Source organism: Adiantum capillus-veneris, chromosome 28, assembly GCF_014529385.1.
Source record: "Adiantum capillus-veneris isolate H3 chromosome 28, ASM1452938v2, whole genome shotgun sequence".
Classification (NCBI taxonomy): domain Eukaryota; kingdom Viridiplantae; phylum Streptophyta; class Polypodiopsida; order Polypodiales; family Pteridaceae; genus Adiantum; species Adiantum capillus-veneris.
Window position 1 is genome coordinate 34,615,086 of NC_140958.1, and position 24,326 is coordinate 34,639,411.

The window sequence follows — 24,326 nt, forward strand, 5'->3', positions numbered from 1 at the left end:
CGAGTCTACTCTCTCCCACCTGCTCGTGCTCCCCCGCGCTCTCGCCATCACCTGCTCGCGTTTAGACGCTCACAGCCGATGCGTGGAGCTCATCGAACTTCACTTTTTCGCTACTGAAAAGTGCAGAAAAGGCCCGGTTTCGCGTGAAAATTCCAGTTTTTCACGTACTTCGCCATGGATTCCTCTAGCTCTGATGTGCAACGTGACGACGCGCCAGGTAACATCCAAATTTCATTCACGCATGCTCTCTACACATGGATTACAAGCACTTTTTAGAGTTTTGACCAGCGTGTTACCACCGCTCTGGAAAACTCGAATGTTCAGACGAACCTTTGCTTGGCCTCTCTCGAAGGGGTCGTACAGGGGCTCAGTTCCCGACTTTCCACTCTCGAAAATATGGCCCAGTTGACGACTGCGCGTATTTCCGAGGGGGAAACCAATCTCCAGCAATTGCGGATGCAGATTGCTGCTTTTGGGCGTTCGCAGGGTGGTCCGACTGCCACAATTCCGTACAAAACCACAAATTTCTCAGGTGAAGAGAATGAGTGTACGGAATTGGCCGTAAATAACTGGTTGCACCAGTGGACCACATACTTTGACCTCTATGGGGAGCATGATGAACGGAGGATTCAGACGATTCCTCTCTATCTGTGCAACAAGGCGCTTACCTGGTGGCGTGACATGATAGAAAAGCCTACGACGTGGACTGATTTTTGTGTGAAATGCAAGAGGGATTTCGCTAAAATGGACCCTTTGAAAGCTTATGCCAAACTGCAGATTCTTTCGATGAAAACTCTGTCTTTTGATAAATATACGACGACTTTCAAAGAGGCGCTCACCTTCTGCAAGGTGGATTCTACGCACGCCGTGCACATGTACTTGCTGGGGTTACATGAAGATTACCGTTGGGCCTTGATCAAGGACAAAGCCCCGATTGATGTCGAGGATGCAGTGGCAAAGGCCAGGACGTTCCATTTGATAAATGGAGCGAATTATGAGAAGAAAAGAACTGTAGACCATCAATCCGGTGAGGGTGCTTCGAGGAAGCGACCCCGATTCCAGCATAAGTCCAAATCACCGCCGAGATCTTCGCAGGAAAAGAAGAAAGCTAGAAATGCTTCAGTTGTTGATGCAGTGAAGAAAGGGGCTTGCTTCAGATGTGGCCAGACGGGTCACCAAATCAAGGATTGCCCTAAGAAGAAAAAGACGCAGAAACCGCAAGGCCGTCCTTCGGTACAAATCCACGAGATCTCAGGTAACTCTGGTGTTGTTCAAGTTGAAATCCATCATTTAGCGCACAGTTCATGCACTAATTGTACTTTTAGCACCAAAGTGTTTGAAAGCACGATCTTCTCTGTTTCCCCGAAAAGATCAATGGTCACGACGTGACCGTACTCCTTGATAATGGAAGCTCACACAATTTTGTGGATGCAAAATTGGTGCAGAAACTGAGCCTGCGGACGCGGGACAGTGACCATGAGTATCGCGTGAAGATAGCTCGTGGCGTGGATACGGATGTATGGAATTGGATGGTTTCAGACTTGTCGCTCGAGCTGGCTGATTACAAAGAGAACCTGGATTTCCACATCATGCGCCTGGATAGAGCAGATGTTATTTTATGAATTCCATGGTTTTATGATAAACAAGACTCATTGTATATAGACTATGTACATCACTCTCTTGTTTTGTTAAGCAGAACATGCCTCATGTATCTGTGTCGCTTTGTAATAAGAAGTCTGTAAATAATGGTTTTGCAATACTACTTGTTACTGCTTTGGAAATGTATAAAGAAATAAAGTCTTCTGATGTTGACTTTTATCAATGTGTACCATCTGCTTGGTTTGATTCATTAGTGCTTGGTACTTCTGTCACTGAATTTCGTAAAAATGTTTCATGTTCTTCTGTTGAACTTGGGGATTCCGACGAATCCAACTTTATCTGAGGAATCATGACTGATTTCGTGGATGTTTTTCCTGATGATCTACCTCCTGGCTTACCGCCTTCGAGAGGAGTAGATCATGGCATTGAGTTGGTGGCTGGTAGTCAGCCCTTCTCAAAGCAACCCTATCGGTTAAGTAAAACCGAGGAGGACGAGGTTCAGCGACGACAGCTGAAGGATTATCTTGACAGCGGTTTGTTCGGCCTAGCAAATCCCCGTGGGGAGCGCCAGGGCTACTTTCTCGAAAGAAGGATAACACTATGCGCTTCTGCGTGGATTACAAGGGGTTGAATAAGCTCACTGTCAAGAACAAGTATTCGCTCTCGTGCATGGACGATTTGATAGATCGGCTCCATGGAGCGTTGTATTTTAGGAAGATAGACTTGCGATCAAGCTATCATCAGATACGGAGCAAACTGGAAGATATTCCAAAGACAGGCTTCCATATGCGTTATGGTCACTACGAGTTTTTGGTCTTGCCTTTTGGTTTGACCAATGCTCTACCTACGATCCAGCAGATGATGAATGATCTCCTGAGACCATTTTTGGGCAACTTCGTTGTTGTATTTCTCGATGATATCTTGATCTACAGCCGAAGTTTGTCTTAGCACCTAGTGCATATACGCACTATTCTCGAAGTACTGAGAACTGAGAAGCTTTACGCTAAGGCTTCTAAGTATGAATTCTTTAAGAAAGAGCTTTTGTACTTGGGTCACATTATTACTCGCGATGGAATTGGCGTCGAGCCTGAAAAGTTGGATAAATTGCGAAATTGGCCCATTTTGAAGAATGTACGCCAAGTAAAGTCCTTTTTAGGCTTTACTGGATTCTTTCGCAAGTTCATCAAGGATTACTCTAAAGTTGCTACTCCGCTTACGCAACTTTTAAAAGGAGGGGTGAAAGGGCTGAAGACTTCGAGTCCTCATTGTAAAGGTAATCCCCCTGTTGTTTGGAATGAGCGTCTCGACGAGAGCTTTCGGATGCTAAAACACTTGGTGACTACTGCGCCAATTGCACATTGTGGATCCTAGCAAACCGTTTGTGGGTTGAAACGGATGCTAGTGATTATGCTATTGGTGCGGCATTATATCAGGATGGATGTCCTGTCGCGTTTGAAAGTAAGAAGCTTTTTGACGCTGAGATGCGTTATCCAACGTACGAGAAGGAGCTTTACGCCGTAGTCCACGCCCTCAGGAAATGGCGACACTACTTGTATGGCTCTACGTTTGTTGCAGTTGACTTCGAGATCCGTTATAGAAAAGGATCCAGCAATGGAGTTGCCGATGCGCTCAGCAGGATTCCCGAGGTGAATGCCTTGTCTGTGGCTGAAATCTCGACGCATTTCTATCTCTCTGTCCGAGGGCTATGTCGCTCCGATGGCCATTTTGGCAAGATATGGAACGAGGTCGAAGCGGGGCATGACTCGCATACAGGCTTGGGTGGTCCGGAGACCCAAGTGAGTTGTGTTAGAGAGACGAGACAGCGACAATATTCCATTAGAGGTGGACTATTGTTCAGAAATGGTAAAGTCTGCGTGCCTGAAATCGATGAGATTCGACAAAGGATTTTGTGCGAATGCCACGATGTTCCTGGCGTTGGGCACCTAGGCATCCAGAGAACTTTGGCTTTGGTCAAGCGATATTTCTATTGGCCAAGAATGCGCTCTTACATAAAGAGCTATGTGAAGAGATGCGCTCAGTGTCAGGTCAATAAGGCAGAGCGCCTTAGGAAAGCCGGCCTGCTACATCCATTGGAAATCCTAGATGCCAAGTGGTAGAGTATTTCCTTGGACTTCATCGTTTGTTTGCCAAATACTAGTCGGGGCAATGACGCTTTTTGGGTTGTGGTCGATAGACTCACAAAAATGGCGAGGTTTATACCAACTAAGCTGTATGGTCTCCCAGAGGATATCGTCAATGATCGAGATACTAAGTTCACTGGCCGATTTTGGCGAGATGTGTTTGCTCATCTTCAGACGAAGTTGAGTATGTCGTCTTCTGACCATCCTGACTCCGACGAACAAACTGAGAGGATGAATCAGACGTTAGAGGACATGTTAAGAGCCTATGTCTCTCACAAACAATCTGATTGGGAAAGGTATCTCCCACAGTTAGAGTTTGCCTATAATAGTAGCAAGCATTCTGCTACTGGATTTAGCCCATTCATGCTGATGTATGGATTCGAGCCTAAATCCCCAATGCTATTGGCTTAGAGCAAGTCAGAGAACGCCAAGCTCGTGATTTCCTGTATGACATGCAGGAAATGCTCGAATTCGCTAAGCATAGTATAAGAACGGCTTGTGATCGAGTCACTACTTATGCTAATCAAAAGAGGTCTCCAAGGACTCTAGATGTGGGACAATGGGTTTATCTGAAGATACCCAAGGATTCCAAGACTATGCGAACAGGAAAGCATTATAAGCTTTTAGCTAGACATTGTGGTCCGTTCTTGATCACAAAGAAAATTGGCCAAGTTGCCTACAAACTGGCTCTTCCTTCGGATGTTAGTGTACATCCAGTGTTTCATGTCAGCCGCCTTAAAGTAAAATTGGGCGAAGCCGACGTTGTGGTCTCTATCGAGGAAAATGTATGGCAAGATATGCAAACTGAGTATATTGCTCGAGAACCAGAAGCAGTTTTAGATCATCGTACCCGTCATTCACGTCACAAGGCTTATGACGAGTACTTAATTAAATGGAAGGGTCAATCTGAAAGGTTTGCTTCTTGGGAACGTGTTAGAGCCTTGAAGGCTCAGTATCCCCTCTTCATTGATGAGGACATCAATGGTTCTTAAGGGGGGAAGTATGTTATGTCCCGCTCACGGGAGAGGGGATCTGGTCTAGATAGCGTCGAGATGGGCGTCCAGTGTCCGGGAGGACGTAGTGTGAACCCGGCCAGTGTGGCCGGCCATTATTATAAAAGGGAGGCCAAGGCCTCTTTACAGTTATCGACCACCACTGGCAGAGTGCCAGTGGTTAGCCCGCGAGGTCACCTCGAGGAGGTGAGGCCGGGTGGTATGGGACGCTCGGTCTTACAAGTGCACGCCTACGTCCTCAGACGCTGGCCCAGCACGGGGGAGCTGCCGGATGGTGGCTATGGTCGGGTGGTTCGTCCGACGCGTATCTGTAGGCGGTCCGTGTGGCTGGGAGATCCTTCCTCCTCGTTCGTTTCATTACCCTTAGTGGAGTTTGCCTACAATAACACTGTACATACTTCCACGGGAAAAGCACCTTTCGAGGTAATTGAGGGAAGATCAAAAACTCCCCTTCTACTTAAGGTACACGGGAAGATCTTCGCTGCAGATGAGTATAGTCGAGATCTACAAGAATCTTTCCAAAAGATTAAGGATGCTATCTCTATCTCACAGCAAAGGCAAAAGGCTGCTGCTGACAAGCACAGAAGAGCCCAAGCCTTTAAAGAAAATCATTGGGTCTTACTCAAATTTCCGAAGGCTCAATTAAGGCACACGACGGGCAAGAATCCTACGGGACACCAAAAGTACTATGCTAAGTTAGCAAAAAGGTTCTATGGTCCCTTCCAGATTCTTAGGCCAATCAATGAAATGGCCTATCAACTCAAGTTGCCAAGCCATTGGCTCATACACAATGCTTCCCATGTGAGCCTACTAAAGCCTCACAAAGGAGAGCCACCTCAAGAACCAACTATTAAAGACCCACCGGAGATCGAGGACCAAGAAGAGGTGCTGCAGCTCGAGTCCATTCTCCGACATGAAGACAAGGTACTAAGAGGCAGTAAGACTATCCCACAATATCTTATTAAGTTTAAGAATTATCCTTTTGAAGATGCTAGATGGATGCAAGGCATACAATTAAAGGATAACCTAAACCTTGTCAATGCTTACAATGCTTCCAAAGAGTAAGCAAATGTAGAAATGTTAAAAATGAACAAAGTTTTTGTCTTATAAAACTCTCTTTTATATTTATTGTGCACAAAAATGAAATAGTATGCATGCTTAGAGCAAGTTTGCGGAGACGACGTCTCCCGAACACCAAGTAGAGCTTGTCACTCTACTATGGAAGATTGATAGGACTAACGTGCAGACATGCTTGCAGCACCTTAGGCTCTTAAGCGCCAAATGCACTAGTCATCCATTCTGGAATGATGTCGTAGGGTAACATAGGGATCCTGTACCCGCTAAGAAAAGGACTAATGAATATGCTTTATGTTCTCTACCATATAGTCGAGGACGACTATGATTTCAAGAGAGAGGTAATGTCATAATAACTAATATCTAGTTCTCCTAAATGATTTTCTCATGTTGAATTGATCATTTAATATGGGGAATTGGTTCTCCTAGAATATTGGTTAAGCTGGCAAACCGGCCACAGTAGGAATCCATAGTAGGGAAAATAGGGATCCAAAGGGGGGGCCATCTGCAAAAGAGCAATGATCAACAATGGGCTAAAAAGACCCTAAGGTTCAACCCATTAAGACTTCCAAAATGCTAAGGTTCCAAAATTCAAAGGTTGTGTCCAATGGTCAAAAGCTTAGGAAATTCGATGCTTTGTGTGTGCCCCAAAAAGTCTTCACAAACTCCTACATAGGAGGGGGCGAGGCCAAGAAGTAGGGGATGAGAGAGAAACACACACTCTCACAAGCTTCCCTTGTACACAAGGGGAAAGAGGGACACATGTTAGCTCCCTAGGCTAGATGCCCACAAGGTGTACTCAAATCCTATTGGATGGCCTTGGAGGTGGACCAATGAGAATTAGGCTAGAGTAAATCTAGTTTAATTAATTTAAAAACACTTAATAAAAGAACCAATAAGAATTAAGCTCTCTAGAAGACTATTGGATAGTCTCCCAAGGGGTCCAATGAGCATTCAGCAGCCCAATGGCTTGCCTGATTCCTATTGGCGAGGAGATAAAGGGATCCAATGAGAGTTGAATTGCATTTATTAATTACCTAAAGCTCTCACAGAAGGGGAAAGGGGGACACATGTCAGAAGGGTATCACTTATGCTCCTGAAATCCTATTGGCTAAGCCTTGGGAGGTCCAATGAGGTGCTAGCAAGAGCAAATAGCAAGAGGGGTCGACCAAGAGAGAGAGAGAGGGGGCTGATTTTTAAAAGGCAATTATCCACACACACTCACACAAGCTCATGTGTAGAGTAAGAAGACTCTTTCTCTCTTCTCAAGCTTTAATAAAAATCTTATCACCTACTCCAAGCTTGTGAGAAGGGAGGCCTACACCAACAACTCTTGGGTTTGTGATGCAAATCCAACCAAGAGCCAAGCTTCAATGCATGCTCATCTTCTCTACCATGCTAATTACTAAGCTAAGCTATGCTAATATGAGTGATTATGTGAGGAGATGTACATCTTTCTTGTAAGACTACTCCTTCCTCCTCTCAATCTACTCTCATACCAAGCTAGCTCTCACCATCTTCGAAGGTGTGTGAGGTCTTGGGTCTGAGACCGTGAGGGAATTGATGTTGTGTTTGATAAGTGTTTTGCTTAGTGCTTGAAGTTTCCATCTTCATTGTACTAGCTAGTATTGAAGGAACAGAAAGAATTGTATTGTAAAATGTCTCTCTGGATAGGAGAAACCATAATACAAAGCCTTTTGGAGGGGGGACCCGGCTCCATGCAAATCCGGTCCTCAACTATTTTCAATTGCTTAATTTCTCTCTTTTGAAGTATTGTTCATGCTATCTAACTAGGTGTTATGCTTTTTGTTGCTCTCTCCACCAATGAAATGCTCACTATATTCATGCTATTTTCTGCTACACGCAAGTTAATAGGCCATTAAAAGTTAGAGAGAGAGAGAGAGAGAGAGAGAGAGAGAACTTTAGTGTCCGAGGATGTACTGTATCATAGTTAGCTGTAATGGACGTCTCCCATGAAATCTTCCATGCCGTGCTAGAATAGTCCTTATCCTCTGAGGGAGTCTTTGCGATGTCGTGGTGGCCCTCGTAGACGTGGGCGTCTAGCTCTCCCAAGCTCAATGGCGCTGTCATTCAATGTACCTCTGGTCAGTGGTGGCACTTGGTCAATCCTAGATCACTGACATCCAGTTCTCTTAACATCTGCTTTGAGGTATCATAGAAGGCTGTTTGAGAGTGGCCCGTCCTGGCATTGAAGTCCCCTAGGAGGATGGTATCCCATCCCTAGAGAACTCCCATTTGTCCTCATCTAAAATCATGTTGGTGACTGCCCCTTGGGTGATGCATAGAGAGGTGTGCTTGGGGGAAATAGCATATTGCAATATAAAGTGGCCTCCCCATCTCTGCTCTCACCATGACCCACATATATCTAGCATGCTCATCCCTCTTAGCAATACAAGGGTGCAATTCTCTCGTGAATAAAACTGTGACACCTCTTGACCGATGTCCTCTATGCTATGATCTCACCTCCCGTCTACAAGTGGTCTCCCAATGGTATTCGGTCACTCTAAGAAATGTGACACCGCGAGTTTGATGTGTCTCAGAGTAGAAAATATTGTCTCTTCCCTTGAAGCTATCCTCAAATGCACCAACATCTAGCTTCATTGATCCATTATAGTGCCATATGCCCGTTTTAAGGCTGCTCCCATAGGTCTTGCGCCATCATGTGATGTGTCTTTCCAAGATCACCACTCTCCCCCCTCTATAGAAAGCAATTTTTCCCTTCTCCCTCGCAGCCTTGATTTTTGGCATCAGCTCTTGCATGTGTGCAATTTGCGCTAGGTCATTACCGAGAAATATCCCAAGAGTTGGTTTCTTCTTCAAGAACTCTCTCCTAGTATCCACAATAGGGGAAATGTAAAATGAGTGCTCTTTTCGCAGAACTTCCTTCCCCACCGTTTCCTTTCTTTCCCACTCTCTATGCACCTGTGCGTGTGGCTTCAGAAATGCCCATGTGTTTCAAGAGTTCTTTCATGGTTCTTCCTCATGTCCTCAAGGCTTGTAACACGCACGTGAAGGGCTCTAGTCTTCCTCTTCTGCTCTTCCTCGATGGTCATATTGATAATGGTGGTTGTTGGTGTAGCTTCAATCAACTTAGCCTTTCCCTTCTTTGCAACCTCAATCCACTCTTTAACTTCAACAAACTTCTTTTGCATTTTGGTGAGGACATCCGCCCAGGAAGAGGTTGTTCTCGAATTCTGCTCTTTCTCTTCCCGGAAAGTTTTCACATGTTCTTTGATCTTCTCGAGCTCTTGAATCATTGAGGGCTGAATTTCTCCCTCTTTTCTAGGAATTTTTTTACAAGCTGCCAGTTCTGAAACCGGCCCGTAGACTCACTAAAGGACTGTAGACTTTGGCTTTCACCTTGATCTTTACATTGTTTAACTTTACTTGAACTTTACGACACAAAGGAACTTCACGAATAAACTTGAGATTGGAATTTAATACTTCAAACAAACCACGCCTTGGCAGCTAGAGTGCTCCCAAGCAAACAGTGACACTGCGTTGGCCCAAAAGGTTGGGCCTCTTTCGGTATTTCTTTATTCAATTAAACTTTGGAGAAAACTTGTAAATTCCTACGAGCTGTCCCACTTTTATTGGGCTGAAAATGACCTACTCTAGCCCATTTTCGGTAGCATAACTACTGTAGGAGGCTTCACAGACAATCCCCATGCAATAGGTGACTTTCCCGGCTCATTAGAGCACTTTACTAAAACCTAGCAAGAAATTACAGCACGGTGAGTTCTCTGTTTTCGGCCTCTAAAATGCACCAAAACACTTGCACAGAAATTCCCTAGCTTCGTCGAAGCTCTTGGGACTATTAGGGATCAAAAAGGGTAAGAACCCTAAACCTGCAAAAATACACAGCATGCTGTAATTACCTGTTTCGGGCTCCGTTTCGCGTGATGGTCGCATCCGTAGCAAGCTATCGAGCTACCGCACCTATAGGGCTACTTGCCCTTTCATTTTGACGACATTTCTCGCATGAAATCTCTCCAAATCAACGTGTACCTATGGGGGATTAGCAACTAGCTAATCTAGTACTTGTACAAGAGGCTCTTGCCTCGGCAAAGGCGCATGAACCCACACAACTGTACATACATATGGGTAGCCCTTGAGCTGGGCATCACAATTTTGTATTCAAAGGGGAGAGCGGTGCAGGAGAGTAGAATTATCGTGCTACATAGAACAAGGGAGGAGGCAAGATTTCTATTAAAGCTATGATCACGTGCACCCACTACTAGGTGTTTAACTCAAATGGGCATAGAGGACACATGGCGGCTCCAAGTGCAATTCCCAGACTCATCAGTAAGAGGGGGCGCCCAAAATCGATGAAGGAGAAGAGGAAGGCTGAGTTTGACTCATTGTGAACTATTATGTGTGTGAGTACCCACCAACTTATAATGTGTCGTGTGGAGCCTAAAAGACTTCGAACTGAGCCTATCCAATCTTTTACTGCTCGGATTTCAGTGCCGAGGCACCAACTCATGGCGACTTGGCCTTCATTGTTGTAGGTGAAACTCTCGCGTTTTACGTTGATGATGTGGCAGCTGTACTGATTTCCACAAAACGTGCTGGGCAGCTTTGGTGCTAGTCCTTTTGAGGCCAGATGCTTTTGAGTTTGAAGTTTCTCATGTAATTGCTTTTCAAAGGCCAAGGTTCTCTAATATGCGCCATGGGCTCATTCTCTGGTATGCTTCAGTGTGAAGGTGCTAAGGATGGAGTACCGATGATGTATTCAATTGAAGCAATATAAAGAAACATCAAAAGGGGCGCCATGGTTTGAGGCCAGTGCTCTCTTGGGGTGGAACTCCGCCACTCTTGTCTCGTGTGTTGTGCATATCTTTCAGTTCAGTGTTATTTGAAGTGCTTAAAGTTGTTCAATCTGTTCTTTTTCGTTGGCACTTGGTGCCCGTCCCCGTTTGTAATGTGTAGCAGAAGTGAATGATGGTGTATGGCTCAAGATGAGTGATCAGTGGGTGCTCAAGGTTCCTTTTACTTAGCGGAAGGGAGAGCCTTTTGTGCTTCGTGAGAGAATGTGCAGTGACCAAACAAGAGAGTGGAATGCAAACTGAGAGAGAGAGAGAGAGAGAGAGAGAGAGGAGAGAGAGAGAGAGAGAGAGAGAGAGAGAGAGAGAGAGAGATGACACCAGATGGGGTCCCAAAACCCCCTCCAAGGGCCCTTCTCTTTATTGCTAGAGAGGTATTTGCTTTAAATTGCACAAAGTTTGGTACAATGCTTCTAGATGCTGCGGTACTCTACGACGCTGGCTGATCTGTGCTGAATCTGTAAACGCTAGGCTGATCTCTACTGAACTGAAAACGCTAGGCTGATCTGGGTGTAGATGGGACAACCGGCGAGGATCTGCAATGGTTGTTGCAGGTTCTCGTGAGGCTGAGGCTGGAAACTGAAACGCTGGTGGCTGTGGGCTGAAAACGCTGATTTTCTGATGCTGAAAACGTTGGGTTGAACTGCTTGAGAAAACACTGGGAGGCGTGTGCACCTGATGCATGTGCTCCCTTCTTGTCTTCTACTTCTCTCTATTGCCAAGGGCCTTCTTTTGTACTTGCCACAAACTGGGTCGAGCAATTGCTCCCCTAGCCCCCACGATTTGGTAAATTATTAAGTCACTTAATAAATTAAGTGACCTATAAGAGGTGGTTCACATGTTGTCATAACACTGGGTTCTCATGGTGAAAAATGCTCATGCTAGGTATTGAGTCATGGTGCGAATGATCCTTGGTTGTGCAATCAAAGGGCATGTAGCTACTCGTGCTTGGACATGCACGGCCCGCGTACATGCTCACAAGGTTGCGCGCTCTCGTCTTCATCGTTGTCTTACATGGCATAAGCCATAAGGAATTCAAGATCACTTGCACGAGAAGGATCGTTTTTTTTTTCAAGCCACCGTTTTTCTCAGAGGCAATGCCATGCAATGGTGGATGTCTATAGCTACCAAGCCGCACACTCCAAGGACTTGGTAAGCTATCAATAAAATTTTTGCCCGAAGTTACATGCTTTTTGGCATTTTCCTTCAGAGTGCAGATTCTGGCAAAGTGGGGTATCCTGAAATGCTTGCCACGGAAAGCCTAGCAGATTACAACTTGGAATTTCGAGACATCTCTTAGCAAGTGTCTCTTTCTCGAACCGTGAAGACCTAGTGTGATTGCTATAGCTTTGGGCTACTATCACCACCACATGAACACTGTTTGTCCAAGCCAATTTCGACGATTCAAGAGTTTATAAATCATGCCGCTTTCGAGCTTAACTGATGTCGAGAATGCTTTCTCAATTTGAATCAACAATTTTTTGAATTTTGTTTGAGAACTTGTTTGGTGATCCTGTTTGGAATCTGGAGATTTACTCTAGAGTGGAGTAGCGAGAAAATTGATGTTTGAGAATGCTTGCACATACTCGTGGCCCGGACCCTTGTGCCATGTGGTTATTTGGGGGGGAGGGAATATTGAATGTTTGAAAAGTACTATTTTTACTCATGGCCCGAACCCTTGTGGTTATTTACGGGGGGAGCATTAAGAAGTCTGAGCAATGGATTCTCAGCACCTCCAAACGACGTAGGCTGCAGTCTGGGGGCGTTTGGTTGCAAAAGGCCTCTATATCTCCCGACCCATATCTTTTTAGGTTATTTGTGGGAGGAGTGCTGAGGGAGTCGTTGAACAGCTCATCGCTCGGACCTGGATGGTTATTTACGCGGGGAGTGTTCATCGGTAGCCTTATGTTTCTATGTCTTGTAACATGCATATGTGAGCATTTGTGCTGCATTGTGATGTGCCAACCACTGAATATTCCTAATTGGATAAGATTGTCTGGGTATGTAATTTTAGTGCATCAAGACACTTGTTGGAGATCAACACGGTGTGGGTGTGATGGCTAATTTTACTACGCCAAAATATCAAGAGCTTCGATCTGGAACGAGACTCCTTATTGGATGATATTTTTTTGGAAAGCCAGTGAGCCAAGATATCAAGAGCTCCAATTTTTTGGAATGAGAAAACTGATTGTCCCTCCGAATGACCCTCGGATTTTTTTGAGCTAAGTTGAGTTGTTTTGCAGATATACTGTAATCGGGGACGATTACTTTGTTTCAAGAAGGGGGGATGCCACAAACTGCTGACGTGTCAAGCCACTGAAGAACGGAGCCAACCTGCAGATCCCGGCCGAGGGGCCTAAACCCTAACAAGAAGCATCAAAAGAAGCGAAAGCAACAAAAGAAGTTTTACCAATTTGCAAAGTCTTACCGAGTGGCCTATTTTAAAAGAGAAGCTCCCACCAACTTATGGGACCCCGCTCGATGGGGCCCAAGTGACCGAAGACATCAAAACAAAGTAGGGGACACACATAAAAGGCCTGCGTAATAAGCTGATGACGTGGCAGAGGCTGTACAGAGTTTTCGAATTTTGCATTGACCTGATAACGTGGCAGCGTGCACGGATTTTCGCGTTTTACGTCGATGATGTGACAACCATACAAATTTTTGCAAAATGCATTAGCAGATTTTGGCGCTAGTGCTTTTGAGGCCAATTGCTTTTGAGTTTGAAGCTTTTCAATCTCTTGATGGCAACAACGATTATAATCGGAATCGCAAGACGATCACAGTCCCATTATCATGATACCTTGCACAGATCCTGTTTCACACATTGGTTTTTGCATTGTCTACAAAATAGCCAAAAGAACATACTCGTGCAACCAATTCAACATGATAATCAAATTTAAAACATCATTTTGTACTATCATAAAAGAGTGCAATCACTTCTTGATTGGATGAAACAAAACAGATATTACCTGTGTATATTTGTTTGTAAGCTAACGTGTTGCTGCTTGTAGGCTATCCTGTTGCTGCTGGCAATTTGTTTCTGTCAAAACTCGCAAAAAGACAGCCGTGACAGGACCAAGAAACAAATCTTTCAGCAACCCGTCAGGAAGATGTTTTGTGACACTATACTTTTCAAAATCATCTGGATGTGCAAGGCACGCTGCTAAAGGATTGATGCTGTCCTTGCCTTTGAGTAGATTTTTGCGATTTTTGAGAGTGATTGTGATTGAGATTGAGAGAGTGATTGAGATTGAGATTGTGCATTAGATTGAGATTGAGATTGCGATTGTGATTGAGAGTGAGAGTGTGATTGAGATTGAGATTGAGATAGGTTGGGGGTGGTCGGGAGGTTATGAAACGAGCTATGCTCTTCTTGTAATTATTATCCATACAAACTCTTTATTTCATCTATTTATTCTGTGTACTCTGTATTTTTCATTATCAATGTATTTGCCTCTCCCATGTCTCGCGTCACAAATAATAGTTTGCATACGAGCATCATATGGCCGCGTTACCGACCGATGCCCATATGTTCTTTTGGCAAGGGGAAGGGAAGTTGACTCATTATAACAATACCAATATCCCCGCATTACTGACGTAGTACCCAAATGGTGAGCCAATACTTACCACAAGCACATAAAGATGAGAAAGGTACCATGCACTCTCATTGTTTACATTTGGCTCCAATGTATGAAGTAGATATAGCTAATCCTCGTGAGACTTATGATATCGTATATGTATATTCAATACATTTATGTCACGGTTATGTTAGAAGCATAAGCCAATCATTGTGGGATCACTTTAAAGTGGATTTTGGTGTTTTCGAAACAGCAAAATATTTCTCACCAAAAGACTATGATCCAAAGTTGGAAAAGCTAGATGTTTTGTTTAGACAATGGTTGACAGTTTTATGTAAGCACTTTAGGCAAGGAGAAAGTTTGCCGATTATTGAGCACGAGTGCAAAGGAGACGGCAGGTCTTTCATAACTAGAATGCGGAATTGCTAAAGGGAAAGATATGTATGTAACTTGGTTGGATAACAATAATCATGGTTGGATACCAATAATCATGCAGAGTGGGAGCATTCTTTTCCTTGGACCATAAAGCTTTGAAGAGCATTGCTAATGCTACCTCTCTCAACCATGGCATGTGAGAGAGGCACTTCAAAGATGAATAAGATCAAGATCAAGTTTCGCAATCAATTGTTAAGAGTTTAAATTTGTTGATGCTCCTTGTATGAACACTCCAAAGATTGAAAATCCAAAAAATGTGCTTTGATCACGACATCTTTTAGCCTAATGAGGTACAAGAAGCAATTCAGTTAGCATTGAGGTGGATTGCTCTATTATAATGTATTCTTTGCAGTGCTATGTGGAGATTTATTTTTTGAGGTTGAATGTCGAAAGTTACTGGAATGGTATGAATATCGAGAATTGTTTTTGGAATGGCATTGTGCCATTCCATATGGAATGGCAATTCGTGAAACTGAGTGTCCATTGAAATTTTAGGGTGGATGTCAAATCCTCATGTCGTGAATCAGAAGGGAGTCTGCGTGGGTTGCTGAAGGGCCTGCTTAGAGGCCTTTCACACCCTCAAAAAGGCATGGTTACAGGTGATGTGAGGATGCTTGTCTTTTGGTGCTTGAACAGTGCTGCAAGGTGGGGTAGTGAGCATGAATGTGTAAACTCCACCCTATCTGGTAGAGTTACAAGGAGAGGCGGGGGTTGAGAGTTTGCAGCTGACGTGAGGGGAGGGGGTACCACCGCTGCGTCCGAAACGCCTCTTAGCTGCCAAGCACCGCTGTGTGAGTGCTCGACAGACCATGCGTCTGCACATGGCTGCCCCCAACTGAGTATACATCTCTTGTGCTGCTGCTCTTTGTAAACTGTTACTGATACCGAATGCAGAAGATATCGAGAAGCTACTTATGAAGCTGAGTGCTACTTTCATCTTGTCCTTAGCTTGGGAACAACCTTGCAAGCATACGGGCCCCATGCATCAATTTTCTCTTTGGCTTCCATAAACCATGAGGAATACTCCTCCAATGGACAACAATGTCAGTACACAGTACAAAACATAAAAATTCCCCTCTTTTCCCCTCTCTTTGCGAAACAAGATTCACAAAGCATACTCCATTAAATCCAAGACTTTTCACCAGATTGCGTACGGAGGGTTTCCATGTCCTAGGAGTGGTTGGTTCTGAAGGGCATCCTCATGTGAAAACGGATACAGAGAGGTAGAACCTTTAAGTCAAGACACACCAAGTATCCATGTGGTGACTACTAATATCTCTCTCCAAGAATGAGAAAAGAAAAGCTTGCCAAAGACTCCCTCTGTCCTATTTATAGGACTCACCTAATAGTGGCAATATCCACACTTGGCCGGGCTTAGCTCAGGCGCCCATCCTGATGCCTAGGGACATAACATATAGGATCAATCACATACATCTAGATTTGCGATCCACTCTGGGTATCATGGAAAATTAAATAAAAAAAAGTGTTTGCTTCAAGGTTCTTATAACTCATAAGAGCTTTTTTTAACAAAAGATAGTGATCCGTTTTACCGAGGTGTTGTGAGAGGGTGCAGCTATACAGCCTTTTCAGGTGCCTTTCCTGTTTCAGCAGCAGCAGTGGTGAGCGCACTTTTTTAGCCAACTATATGGGACCTCTGAGATTTTTATTGAATCTGTTAGACAATCTAGTTTACTGAACTCAAGTGATAGTAGGTTTAGTCCCGTCTTTTGAAGTGAGCATAAGTGTTTCAGTGTAAGCCAAAAAGAAATGGTTGGAGACAGAATGACAAGAAAAACCAAATGCCGTCAAGCGATAATGTAGCTTGTCTCTGTATATTGCATCTCATATCCATAGCATGCAATTTAACTGCAATCTATGGTGTTTTTCTAACTCAACCTATGTTGCTAAACTATAACAAACTATTTTTCAGAAAGATGTTACAAACAACAAAATTTTACCGCAGCAAGCTGATGAATCCGAAATTGCAGTTACAAAAGAGGCATTAGCCATTGCTTTAGAGGAGAAGGTAATACATCTTTGAATACTGTTTATTTTATTTTATTTTAGTCATGTATGCATTATTCGTCGGTATCTAGGCATTGCAGCACACATCTATGATTCTAGTAATCTCTTGAGGCCTGGCATTCTGGTGCATGAATCTGATCTGGTGCAATGTAGTAAAATAAGATTTTTTTTGTTCAGGTGGCTGCATTGTTGCTACTGTCTCAACAGGATGAAAGGAATATCTGCAGGGAGAACATGATTGCTGCTCGTGAAAAAAAGATTGCAGAGCTACATAAGCAATTGTTAAAGGTCAGCTTAAGTTAAAGTGTTTGTTGGTAGTCATTTCGAAGATTGTTTCATTCTTGGGTGGAATCAGGTGACAATTGACAAAGGAGATGCTCTTATACAAGTGGCTAATCTAACCGAAGAACTTGCAAGAATTCAAGGACGGTGGTGAGCTTGTAGCAGAAAGAGCTTCTGTAAAATGGCATAGTTTCTTTTCTTAACATGTTGTAGGATTGCCTACAGTGAGCCGCAGCATCTCTCTCAATATCATGATGAAACAGGAAGTAATCATTATCGTAAACACAATAGAAAAACCACTTTGCTTCAGTGGCCTTCAAAGTCCTGGGTCAAGGGGCATAATAACATGGGTTTCAGATCTAAAGCTCAAACTTTCCTCAGGACTAGAGTGAAGGATGACTCTAGGATTGCCAGGCAAGTGAACCGATAGGTCCTATTTGTTTGTTCTCTTTTTGTAATTGAAACAAAGCCATAAATTAAATCAGGTTTGCTTGTTCATGAAGGTCACAAACTGAAAATGCCTTTTCATGGAGCGTACTATCGAATTTGCAGAAACTGTGCAGCTTGGTTAATCATCTACATCAAGCATTGATTAAGGTAAGAAAATATAGTAAGTGCTTTCTCTTTGCTCTTCCTTGGTGATCTCGAAAAGGAAGTTCCCCCCGACTCCTTGAAGTTTGTAGTTATCCTCCTAAGTTCTTGCCAAAATAGTCTGGTGGTTCTGATCTCGTTTCTGAAAATCAGTGCGGACTCTCAAAATACCAATTACACTGCCTAAAAATGCTACCCAAGCTAGTAAAATTTCTTTGTATAGCTATGTTGGTATCCTTGTCTCCATAAAAGCACCAAGAGTTAAGCTATGAATATCCTCCAACATATTGGAGCCACCCTTCATATATAATTGCATCGTCCACAACAACAGCCATATAAATGGGGTATGCCAGGTCCAGATGTTAGCCAGCACAGCGTTTCCTGCATGTCACATCTTATCTCTAGGGTCAGTGACTGAAAGACCTGCAGGCTCATTTGCTCATTTGTGCCTTGGATTCCCAAAAGAATGCCATTTGATCCAGCCCTTGGGCATCTTTATTTAGCTGCCAGCCTCTACGGTATGATACTCAATCCTCCATATATACAAAGGGATCCTCCATTGAATGTGGAAATCCTGCAAAATTTTGTTGGGATCCTGGTCCTGCATCTTCTATGCTTCGGTGGACCGGATGTAGATTTTTGAATGTGGGGTTTTATGCCCATGCCGAGCATTTTGACATTGCCCATGTTTTCATGATGTGCATGTGAAAGATTGATTGCGCTATGGGAGGCCGAGGGTTACAGATTAGTTTTCAAATCTGTATGTAAGGTCCAGTAGCAAGTCAGATGAAATCACAAATGCCCTCTTCGCTTTGAGATTTTTTTGCTCCACTTGGAGAGAGAGTAGGTATATTTTTCTTGTGTCTGGTCCTTAAGCATCTCAGTAAGCATTAAATTGTGAAGGATCTTGACCATAATTGTATGTGAAGAACAGATTTATGGCTGGGTTCATCTAATGTTTGAACCTTCTCGACCTATGCCTGCCAATCAAGTTTTGGATAATTGTACAATATATTCTCTGGGTGCAACTATATTTGGCCCTCCACCTCAGCTTGGACCTGCATTCGAGTTGTGGAATCATGTGGGAAGAGACACGTGGTCAATGGCACATGTCAATTATGGGCTGTTTTGGATTTGAGAGCGGTGGCTGTGTTGCTGGCTTCTATGGGATCCGGATAAACTGATTCAAGCATGTGTGCTTACATAGATGCCATGCAAATCACAGATACAGTCTATGCAAACTCTGAACAAGAAAATCTGAATTGTTGCATAAACTCTGCAAACCATAGCTTTAGATATTATCTGATCGTTCAGTGTGGCCGTCAGAGCGGGTCATGGGATGTCATTCAACTGTAAATGCGGGTCTTCGGATGCCATCCGACGGTCTAGTGTATGACCATTAGAACGGGTCCTGGGATACATCTAACAGTTGAGATGGGTGACATCCAATATAGACAATTTAGGCATAACATTATCTCAAGTGGATCGAGGATCGCCGCTTACGCGGGTTCAGGTAACCATCTAAGGCGTGCTGGTAGGCCATGTATCATGGGTCAAGATATTTTAAACAATTCTTTATCATAATCCTTCGATGTCAAAAATAGAAATTTTCTTAGAAGGAAATATGTACAAAGGGAGCAAAACAGAGAAAGTTCTTAGAGGCTCCAGGATCAAAGAAGATCAACGGGGTGACAAAAGCAGTGCGCTCATGATTGATTGTACCTGGTCTTATGGGTTTGGTCCTTAAGAGATGTACCAATCTTTCTTGCTTTCTTCTTTCTGTGTTACTAGAGCACAACTCTTGCAGTCAGTGCAGTTGGCAAGGCCATGCTAATGTTTTGTTCTCCTGAGGAACAAAGTAGTTCTTGCAGGCCTCAATGTGAGACGAAGGAATCAAGGATACTCCCCATCAAGATGAAAAATACTCTTCCGCATTATGAGGACTGATTCTTTGATTGGTCAATTAGTGTTTCTTGCCGCATAAAATTTCTACAGCCACAATCAAGTGTTTTGCAATGTGTTATTTGAATGAATTGTATTTGGCAGTGTATGGCAATAGTAATGTTCACGTGATGCATTTATTGCAGGTGAGGGGAGCGTTGGACGGGCGCACAGATACTGGTTTTGATGAAAGCGAGGAGCTGGATCTGGTCATTTGTGAGTCACAGAGTCTAATTGTAACTGTGGGAGGCTGGTTGCAAGCCACTGATGCCAACCATATGCACGCTGAGATAGTAGAGGATGCAATTGGTATGGGCTTTCGTGCTTCTGGTTGTCAAGGAGCAGCTGTGGATTTGTTGTTGACTTTTGGAAGGACATCAATCGAGGCTATCCTTTTGGTTGCGGAAATCTGCAAAAGTTGCCTGAGCAGATTGGCGAGCTTGAACGTTGCGGAGTCTTCGAGGTCGCACCCTCGCGAGTTTCCCACTCCCTCAACAGAGCGTAGTTTGTGAAGGAACGCATTTTTCTTTGCCATGTATATAGCTTTTTGAGCTCCTAGTCATAACACACCCTGATCAGTGTTAGAAAAAAAATCGGGGTCTAGTGTATTTTAACCGGCTGAAATTATAAATCCCAGTTAGATTTTGAGCTCGCCTTTAAGAAAACCGGCAAATTTACACAAGTTTTAGTGAAATTACCGGCAAAAGCTAAAAATTGACCTAAAAACCAGGAGAATTTCAAGTTTCCCCTTACTTAGTTCGGTTAGGAAAAATGTATTTTTCTAGCCTTGACCCTGATGTAAACAAGGTGAAAAATCACAATGGTCTACATGAGAGGATGAGAAAGAGTGTGTGTGCCCCACCACTCAATGCCCCTCTTTATACAATAGGAAAATAAATGTCAGATCTCTCTCTCTCTCTCTCTCTCTCTCTCTAGCGCGCGCACACATACACATTGGCCTACATATACAAAATACAAAGCTTGGTTAATGCCTCTCTTATAACAACCAGAAAGAAAAAAGTTTCGTTAGAAGGTACTTCGTTTTAAAATGCAATATCTTTTTAACACGCGCTCGTGCACACACACACACACACACACACACACACACACACACACACACACACACACACACACACACACACACACACACACACACACACACACACACACACACACAGATGAAATGATATATTAACGTCTTCAAAAGGCCAAAATGACCTATGAGACCATCAGATACAAAATGGCGAATCTAATACAATGTCTGAAGTACAAGCACAAAAAGTATTGAATGTTAAAAAGGAAAACTGAAAATGAAGTGTGAAATGTGAAATTGTAGAATAGGCCCTCAATGACAATGTGGGTGTCGTGCTAGAATGCCTCTGATCCTTTGCTGGAGTCTCTGTCGATAGAGCGTGCTCCTGTGTCTCGGTCGTGGTCGTCTCGATCTCCCGAGCTCAGTCGCCCCGTCAATGAGCGTGCCTTTGGTATGAATGCGGGTACAACCCTATGTTGGTGGTTGGTCTCCTGGCTCCCTCGATCCAAAAAAGTCCGTAATCTCTCTATTGAAATTGTTGTACTCCATGTCTCCTCAGCAGACTATCTCTATGTCGGTGTAGCTCAAGTAGATATAAGCCAAGGCATCTCTTATCTTGATACCTCATGACTATCTAGGGATCCAAAACCCTCCCTGAATAAGGAATGGAAGCCATAATACACAGTGTAGTGGTATATGTAGTGTAGCTTTGTCTCAGGCTCTCTATCGCATAGTTGGCATATCCTAGACTCCGGTGCTATCCCTCTGAATCTACTTGTCTCAATCTCCAGTTGGTGTGAGGATGTGCGAATCTGACCAATAGCACATCGCAGACCATAAGACAAATGAGTGTCCATGTAGCTCGGATGAGTCAGAAACCCATCTCCCGAAAGTTGGAGAAGATGCTCTTTGTAGAAAGCCATCTTCGTGCACAACTCTTGCATCGACTCTACCCATGTCCTCTTGGTGTCCAACTGTATAAGATCCCGACGATTGAGTCTAGTGATCTCCGTCTGTGTGATTGCCAGGGAGGGTGCATCCAGGGAATATTGAAAAGGAGGCAATCTATCCATGTTGAGACCATGCCTTTGAAACCATGAGGTCATTTGCACATACCAACACGATGCGTCTCCTTGCATCGCTAACTGTCTAGAGGACTCGAGAGCCAATCTAGTATATCTGCCTCAACGTGTATCCCATAGATTGTGCATAAAGGAAATTGATCTAGTAAGAGCTCCAATCTCTATAGGAGGGGCGGCTACCTCCGCTCGATTAATCGCAAGTGGTACGGAGGCCTTGGCTCTAATCATTTAGGATATCATAAATACCAAGGGTCTCTCCATGTTCCTCCAACTGTCATGATTCACAGATGGTCCCCAAACCTGGACCCCATAAAGCATAGCTGAAGCAACCAAAGTATGAAAGAGCCATAGCTTTGTTCGTGGTTCTTGAAACTGAACCTGCGAACAAATCCTCTCTAGCCCTCCCAATTCCGCATAGGCTCTGGACAGTCTAGTCTCTATTGCTCTCCTCAGAGTAAACCTCGGTCCCGTGAATACCACCCCCAGATATGTATATTCATCTGTGTAATCCACAGTGTCGTGACCATATACGATTGTAGGTGCCGATCTCTTGACCCACTGTGGTGTGGTGTTAAACACCATAACCTTGGTTTTACCAAGGTTCACAGACAGTCCACTATCCTCTGCAAAGTTGTGCAATGCATCCAACTGTCTCTTCATGCCCTCTGGCGACTCTGATATCAATACAATATCATCAACATATAATAATAAAGGGATCCTTGTCCCTGCTAGCTGAGCGCCTCTGTCACCCTCTCTGTCAATGTAGTCAGAGAGCTCATCTACATACATACCAAAAAGTGTAGGGGACAAAGGACACCCTTGTTTCACTCCAATAGTGGAATGAGTAATGTCATAAATCCCCTCAACAGTGCGTACCTGGCCAGTCATCACTGAGCCGTATAAAGCCATGATCCCCCATATGATCTCTGTGGGTACTCCCAACTTCAATAGCCTGTGAATCAATCTGGCCCTCGGCACTGTGTCAAATGCTTTGCAGACAACAATACATCCATCTCCCATGTGCCCGACCCTCCTCAATAATGGCTCCGACTGTAAGAATATGGTCGAAAGTGGAGAAACCCCTCCTAAATCCAGCCTATCTTGATGCTCGTATGCCCTCATTTTCTGCCCATTTACTCAGTTGCTGTTCAAGAATGGATGCATACAACCGTGCCAATGTGTGCCCTATCATAATACTATGGTAGTTCCTTGGCACCGTGGGGTTCCTTGCCTTGAAGAGAGGTACAATAGTAGATAATCTCCAAGACTCGGGTAGTCCCTCACACATGACATGGTTAAACAACCGCGCAAGAACCTCTGACAATAAATCTCTAGCATGTATCAAGTGCTCTGCCACCAAACCATCATGATCATATGCTCTCCTAGTACTCATCTTGTCAATGGCGTTCTTCACCATCTCAGTGGTAAAGAAGGTACTAGTGGTTGGACATGGCTCTAGAGGGTCTGGTAATGGTGGTTGCCCAGGTACTGTATATAATGATGCTGCATACTGACCCCAAATCTTGGGAGAAGTAATCACTGGAGGAGGTGAGTGCTTATGGAAGAGACGCTAGGCCTCGCTTGAATCTTGACTCAAAAAGAGCTGATACAAATCACGTTCCAGCTGGGCTAAAAAGGCCCGCTTCTTCCGTCGCACTAACGTCAAAGTGCAATCCGAGAATGTCTATATGTAATAACTCCAAGTATAAGCTCGCTCTGAATCTGAACTCTCATCTCTCTGCACTCCTCATCATACCAACTATTTTGAGGCATGTTCCCAGAATGTCTTCTCTGATCTGGTTGAGTGTGTGGGTATGCCTTTGCTGCTGTCCCATGCAAGATCTCCGTCAATAGAGTGGTGATCTCCTCCACGGTATATACAGGCTCAGCTGCCCACATCCGTCTGTAAATCTCCTCCACATAAACCGAGTCCGTCTCTGGTGTAAAAGTATACCGTGTGTGTGCAATCCTCCGTGGTGTCTGAGAGGCACGATACTGGAAAGAGATTGAAAAAGTCAGGAGAGCATGGTCCACTGCTACTCCAACAGGTCTAGGACCCACACTGAGATCCTGAATATTAGAGATGAAGCTCAGTGAAGTCATGGCATAGTCCACTGTACTGGCCCCATGTCTGTGTGGAAAGCATGTGAATCCCCTAGACGAAGGAAAAATCTCTAGACCATTAAGTATGGCCAAACCATGCGTAGTTGTCATCTCCATGAGATATCTCCCATACTCTATGTGCTCTCTATCTTGTGAGTGTCTGTCAAGCCCCATCTCCGATATATCCATCTCTCTAAGCATCTCCTTCGAGGTATCATAAAATACCGTTTGGGAGTTGGCCGTCCTGGCATTAAAGTCTCCCAAGAGAATGATATCTCCATCTCTAGAGAACTCCCATATGTCATCATCAAGTATAGAGAAAGGGGATTTCCCTCTAGGTGAGGTATAGACTGATGTGCTAGGGGGAAAGTAATATACAGCGATGTATAAGAATCTACCTATCTCAACTCTCAGTCTCACCCACATGTATCTCGCCTGGTCATCTCTCCGGACAATCTGTAATAGCGGCTGTAACTCCTCCTTGAATAAGACTGCTACCCCTCCTGAACCTTGACTCCCATGCTGGGATCTAGCGTCTGGCCAACAAGCTGTCTCCCATAAAGAACCAATCACACTTGG

General features: G+C 44.1%; 1 protein-coding gene across 4 annotated transcripts in view; it reads left to right on the plus strand.

Annotated features, from left to right (window-relative positions):
- LOC147420268 (uncharacterized) overlaps positions 1–20,362 on the plus strand; it is a 96,580-nt gene extending 76,218 nt beyond the window's left edge. For 3 of the 4 annotated variants that reach the window (XM_086503893.1, XM_086503891.1, XM_086503890.1), the window contains 6 exons: positions 16,621–16,716; positions 16,893–17,003; positions 17,071–17,147; positions 17,223–17,411; positions 17,501–17,594; positions 19,676–20,362. In XM_086503893.1, coding sequence (XP_086360019.1) covers positions 16,621–16,716; positions 16,893–17,003; positions 17,071–17,147; positions 17,223–17,411; positions 17,501–17,594; positions 19,676–20,041 — 933 coding nt within the window. In that variant the 3' untranslated portion in view covers positions 20,042–20,362. The remainder of the gene's footprint in view (positions 1–16,620; positions 16,717–16,892; positions 17,004–17,070; positions 17,148–17,222; positions 17,412–17,500; positions 17,595–19,675) is intronic. The other variant, XM_086503892.1, reaches the window with a different exon arrangement.
- The last annotated feature ends 3,964 nt before the right edge of the window (positions 20,363–24,326 follow it).